This window comes from Aulostomus chinensis, chromosome 15, assembly GCF_037954235.1.
Source record: "Aulostomus chinensis isolate RoL2024-O1b breed Wild chromosome 15, RoL_Achi_v1.0, whole genome shotgun sequence".
NCBI lineage: Eukaryota > Metazoa > Chordata > Actinopteri > Syngnathiformes > Aulostomidae > Aulostomus > Aulostomus chinensis.
This window is the reverse complement of record NC_141334.1, coordinates 4,326,272-4,332,258: the sequence shown is the minus strand read 5'-3', so window position 1 is coordinate 4,332,258 and position 5,987 is coordinate 4,326,272. Positions and strand designations below refer to the sequence as shown.

The 5,987-nt window shown below is 44.2% G+C and overlaps 1 protein-coding gene across 1 annotated transcript; it reads left to right on the top strand.

Moving 5' to 3' along the window:
• Positions 1-538: 538 nt before the first annotated feature.
• pou4f4 (POU class 4 homeobox 4) lies at positions 539-2,913 on the top strand. The gene is made up of 2 exons (XM_086226174.1): positions 539-991; positions 1,952-2,913. Exons 1-2 carry the CDS (start codon positions 872-874, stop codon positions 2,879-2,881), a joined length of 1,050 nt encoding a protein of 349 aa, XP_086082300.1. The 5' UTR covers positions 539-871; the 3' UTR covers positions 2,882-2,913.
• Positions 2,914-5,987: the final 3,074 nt, after the last annotated feature.

The following is a 5,987-nucleotide window of genomic DNA, read 5'->3' as shown; positions in this document are numbered from 1 at the left end:
TAAGAATAAAATATATTCAAGCTGTAATCTGTCTGCGTTGCGGGATCCCTGCAACGCCCTCAGAAAGTTAAACTCATTTTACACATTTATTTAATTGTATGTAAATAGAAATTTGAGGCAAACACATTCAATTATTTACTGAGTCTTTGAAAGCCAAATATAAGTAACGTTGATTTTCAACTTTTATATTTTAGCCATTAAAAAAACAACAACAACAACAAAATAAACGGGTTTTGCTCCACAAGTTTGGTGAAATTAAAACAACTGAGAGACACACAGACCGACTCGGTTCCGTTTCTGTTCCCTGAACTTTGACCCCGTCTGCCTCTCTGAGTGCTGAGGTTCTGTGTCCGTGCAGGTTTCCCCTCCCAGATATTTCAACCAAAACAACAACCACAACAACAATAATAACAATAATAAGAATCATGAAGAGTGCAATCGCACAGCATCCTTCCTTTCCAAAGAGACAAGCACGCGAATGGGCGGGGCTAGTGTTGTATCGCGGCGTGATTGGTGGAGACATTCACATGGAGGAGGGGGGGTGTCCAACAAGGGGGTGGAGCCTGCGCGGCGTAGTCCCGATATAGGAGCTGAAGAAGAGAAGCATCTTTATTCTACAAGTCATTTAGAGGCGTAAAGGAGGCAGGAGAACCTCAGGACCCAGGATTTACTCAGAATTCTGTGCAGCTTTTTTTTTTTTTACAGAATCTGGACCCGATCTTACAATTTTTTTTTTTCCCAGACGAATTTTCTGAAAGATTTCTCGTCCTTGTGGTGTTTCTTTTTTTTTTTTTTTCATTTGTAGAAAAACACCAAAACGGAGCCGATCGAGGAAGAAGACGGACAACGACCCTCCCTCACTTCTGCCATCATGATGTCAATGAACAGCAAGCAGCCTTTCAGTATGCACCCGATCCTCCACGAGCCCAAATACACTCCCCTGCACTCCAGCTCGGAGGCCATCCGCAGGGCCTGCCTGCCCACGCCGTCGGTGAGTCCCCCAAAACCCCGCCTGACACGTCCTGAAGCTCCTGATCTTTGCAGCTGAAAGATCAGCGAGTGGTTGAAAAATGGAAGAAATAAAGTGTTAAGATTAGAGCTATATGTTGGTAAAGTTTAGGTCTTTTTCATATGTTTTTTTTAATATATATAAATAGGCTTTAAAGAGACTATTGCAAGAAGATATTGCTCACTGGAAACTTATGCATTTCAGTTAAAATGTGGTCAGCAAATTCATACCTATGAATGAAATATTTTAAAATTGAAGAAAAAGAACATCACAACCAAACGGCTCAATATAAACAGAGAAAATGGAACTCTTCATAGTAAAACCTAGGATATAAAACGAAAACAAATTGTCAAAAATAATTCAAATATTTGAGCATTAGAGCTGAAAACACGGGGATGTTGGTGACGGAGGTCGGTGGAGGAATTCGTGGAATCTCTCTCTGTGTCTCTCAGCGCCGGTTCTCTCCTCATATCGTCCCGTCCATATTCAAACTCATCTCATTTCATGGCAGGCAGAAATTATTCAAGAGATCGTAAATATTAATTTTAAATGAATATCTATCCACACGCGCCCTGACGCGCCACTCTGGGCTGTGGACCTGCACACGCGGCAACGTCCGAGTCGGATTGTTGGAGGAGACACGAGATTAAATCCTAATTTGAGTTGATGAGACTTTGAGACTGAATGTGAATTTTTGTCTCTCTCTCTCTCTCCCTCTCCTCCAGTTGCTGTTTGATTTCCAAATATTAAAATGTTCTTTTCCATCATGAGAACACAAAAATATTCATGACGCGCACTTTGCTCTTCCAAGAACTTCATTTGGAGTTGAACATGCAGGCAGTGAGATTTCCGAGTGTAGACATGAATATCTGGAGGTTTCCTTGAACTCGTGTCTGGCTGGTTTCTGTTCCATCTGATCTGCGTGGTTCTGCTCCTCCGCAGCTGCAGGGCAACATCTTTGCCGGCTTCGATGAGACGTTGCTGCAGAGAGCCGAGGCTCTGGCCGCGGTGGATATTGTGGCCCAGAAGAGTCACCCGTTCAAGCCGGACGCCACCTACCACACCATGACCACCATGACCAGCATGACCTGCACCCCGACATCCTCCTCTGCGCACCTGCACCACCCCTCGGTGCTGACCTCGCACCACCACCCTGGTCACCACCAGCCGGCGCAGGGCCTGGAGGGGGACCTGTTGGACCATCTCACACCGGGGATCTCCCTGGGAGGCATGCCTGGCTCGGACGTCTGCTCCACGGCGTCTCACACTGCCCACGCCGCTCATATGTCGGCCATAAACCACATGCAGCACCACCACCATCATCCACAGTCCATGAACATGCACCCACACGGGTTGGGGTCCCACACCTCCCTGGGGACGGGAGGCGGAGATGCGGAGCCCGATCCCCGGGAGCTGGAGTCTTTCGCAGAGAGGTTCAAACAAAGGCGGATCAAACTCGGAGTGACCCAGGCGGACGTGGGCGCGGCCCTGGCCAACCTTAAGATCCCCGGGGTGGGATGCCTCAGCCAGAGCACCATCTGCAGGTTCGAGTCCCTGACTCTGTCGCACAACAACATGGTGGCCCTGAAGCCGATCTTGGAGGCCTGGCTGGAGGAGGCGGAGCGGGCGCAGAGAGAGAAGATGTCCAAGCCAGAGATCTTCAACGGAGGGGACAAAAAGAGGAAACGCACGTCCATCGCGGCTCCTGAGAAGCGCTCCCTGGAGGCCTACTTCGCCGTGCAGCCCAGGCCGTCGTCGGAGAAGATCGCCGCGATCGCTGAGAAACTGGACCTTAAAAAGAACGTGGTCCGGGTTTGGTTTTGCAACCAGAGGCAAAAGCAGAAACGCATGAAGTTTTCTGCGACGCACTAAGACCTGCGGGGGGGTGCGGGGCTTGGGTTGGGGTGAGGGTGGCGGGTGATCATGTGGGTCTCTGCGCCCGTTTACAAAAAGACAAATCATAGACTTGCTGCTGCTGCTGCTGTCAGAAAAAAACAAGGTACACCGTTGTGCCTTTTGTTACCGGAGCTGGACCTTTGCTTCACGTACCGAACCCCCACCAGAGCTCCCTCAGAGCTCCATCTTAGCAAATTGTTACTTTCCTTTAAGATATAGACTCCTTTTTTTTCCCTTCAAGAATTCCTGGAATGAAAGTTGTAAGATGCGTCATCACTTTATGATTGATTGGAGAAAGGCCTGTTGGTGTGGGTTTTTTTTATTGGTTCTTCTCAGACTAAATGTCTTGTTAAAGATTATTCACAGTGGTTTTTTATTCTTATTTTTGGAGCAGTGTGTGTGTGTGTGTGTGTGTGTGTGTGTGTGTGTGTGTGTGTGTGTTTGAACCAGTGCCTGAATTCCAGTTTGGAAATGTCCCGCATCAAGTATTTCAACAGCTGCAGCTTTAAGAATCAGACGCAGAGAAAAATGCGAAGTGTAGTTGCGGTCAGGGGCTGCTCTCCTTTTTTTTGGTCCTTTTTTTTGGGGGGGGGGGGGGTTCAGTTACAATAACCAAACATCTGGATCCATCGGTGTACCTGTTTTATTCTGACAGTGCAGACCGGAGCACCGGGGACTGGGAGGAAGACTATCCAAAAAAAAAAAAATCAACTCTTCATCACGGAGCAGCCTCAGCACCATCGTGACAGCAGAAGAGAAGGAGCAACTCTTGTCCCATTCAAATGGCAATTATTGTACAAAAATAATAATAATAATAATAATAATAATAATGATGATGATGATGATGATGACCGGAATTGAGGAATAATTATTATCCTCCCTAGTCGAAATAGCTTTTTTATATTTATCATTGTATATATCTGTGAATATGTTGCACCGCTGTGTGTGGAAAAAGCTCATTGAAATGTATTGAATCTTGTTCGTTTCTGTAGGGAGTTCGGTAGTTTCCGGGGACAAAAAAAAGAAAAAAGGAAAAAAACAACAACAACAACAACAAAAAAGAATGATGGTTGAATTAGGAGGCACCATCGTTGCATGGTTTACCCGTCAGAGGTGCAAGGGCAGGGGGGTGTTTTCTGTGCGTGTATGGCTCCAAGAAAATAAGTGAATGCATTGCAATAAGAAGAATCACACACACACACACACACACACACACACACACACACACATACACACAAGCACACACACGCACGAATACACGCATTCACACAGTATAGCTGTGTGTCTACCTCATTACGCAAGTGTTGGCACGTTCATGGTGATTTAAGAACACAAACACACACCCTAAAACTAAGAGTAGGATCTCTTTTGGTTTGTTTTTGAATGACTTTAGTTTTATTTGATTTTTTTAAATAATATTTTATTCTAATTTATGCTCCTCCTCCACCGGTTTAACGGCGAATTAGGCCTAGAAGTCTCACTGATGTAAACCTGTTGTATGTTCACTGCAATGATGCTTTGACAATCAAATTATTATTATTATTATTATTATTATTATTATTATTATTACTGACACCTTTGTGGAGCGCACTTTGTAGATATTCTGATGAAGGGAAATAGTCTGCCTTATTTATTCCTTTTTATATTTTGGTCCAAACTTATGTTTTGTTTCATTTGTTTTCCTTCATATTGCCCTTATTTATTTATTTGAACTTAATTTATTTCCTGATTAAAAAGAAAAGAAGAGAGAAGAAGACATATTTCATTTGTGAAAGTGTGCTTTAAATGTGTCTGTGTAAACGACAGAAGCTGAAATAAATCGTGCACGTTTTACTTCACCCTCTGACAGGTTTTTTTTGTAAATAAAATAAAAATAAAGATTTCTTTTTTGTTTGTTCTGAAAGGAAGTTGAAAACCGATAATGTGAGTTTGTGTGTGTGTGTGTGTGTGTGTGTGTGTGTGTGTGTGTGTGTGTGTGTGCGCGCGCGCGCCCTCGCGTGCGTGTGTTTGGTGGCACAGTGAGAGCAGTGGGCCTCAGCCAGGGAGGGACTCGCCCATCTGCAGGTATCAGTGCCGCGCTACTGACGGAGCTTTCAGGGTCTCAGCAGCAGCAGCAGCAGCAGCAGCAGCAGCAGCCTGCTGGGTCCGGACCTCTGCGGAGGAGAGCAGCTGCTGCTCTGAAACAGGAGAAGCCTGGAGGTGAAGGAAGGAGGTCCGTCTGAAAGCTGCTTCCCAGCCCTGATGAATAGCATTTGACACTTGAGTGACTCTCATATTGATCAAGTTCGCCGCTGGTGAAGACTACACGGAGGAATGCGCGGGGAAGCCGTGACGGATGCTTACGCGTTTCTCTGACGCGTTTGTCCTAAATTAAGGGTGTGGCCTATAATTCGACTGTTGTAAAATAATATTCCAGTTCTTTTCTTTTAATATACATCAAACATCTGGAAAAGCAAGAGAAATTTCTATAAATTACCACGACAGAATTGAATTTGAGCTTCAGCGAGTATAGAAGTTTTGTTTTCTAGCCCAGGTTTGAATCCCCAGAGAGAACATATAATCACCCGGAAAACAACAACAAATACCATCGTTTTTATTTGCATTTTTAAATTTAAAAATTTTTTTTTTTAGAACAAGCAATCTTTCAAACTGTTCATCACAGCAAGATAAAAAAGACTTCATTTCCTGAAATAACAGTCAAGATAAAAACAGACTGGCCTGAGATAACAGTCAAGATAAAAGACAGAAGGCCCTGAGATAAGAGAAGTCATCAGAGGCAACTTTCCAGAGCAGGTACAGACCCAACAGTCCCTCTTCAGCAGGCAGTTTGTCATTTTATTCGAAGTATATTTTCACTAGGGAATCCAGGAGGGAGTCATATTTAACAAAAAGGGAAAAAAATGATTGGAATCAAAACGTAAATAGTCAACGTTGTATAATTGGAACATAAAACTCACAATCCTTCACATCAACTATCAGTCTGTAATCAAAAACTATTAACTTGTTCATCAAAAGTTCGTCAGTACGTGAACATCAAGTCATCTTGTTTTGAGTTAGTGAGTAAATAACTTTGCGTCGAGAA

Bases quoted from the DNA above. Each gene is read 5' to 3' on its own strand.
- pou4f4 (XM_086226174.1), top strand. From the start codon at position 872: ATGATGTCAATGAACAGCAAGCAGCCTTTCAGTATGCACCCGATCCTC. The intron at 992-1,951 runs GTGAGTCCCCCA...GCTCCTCCGCAG, and splicing joins CCTGCCTGCCCACGCCGTCG to CTGCAGGGCAACATCTTTGC.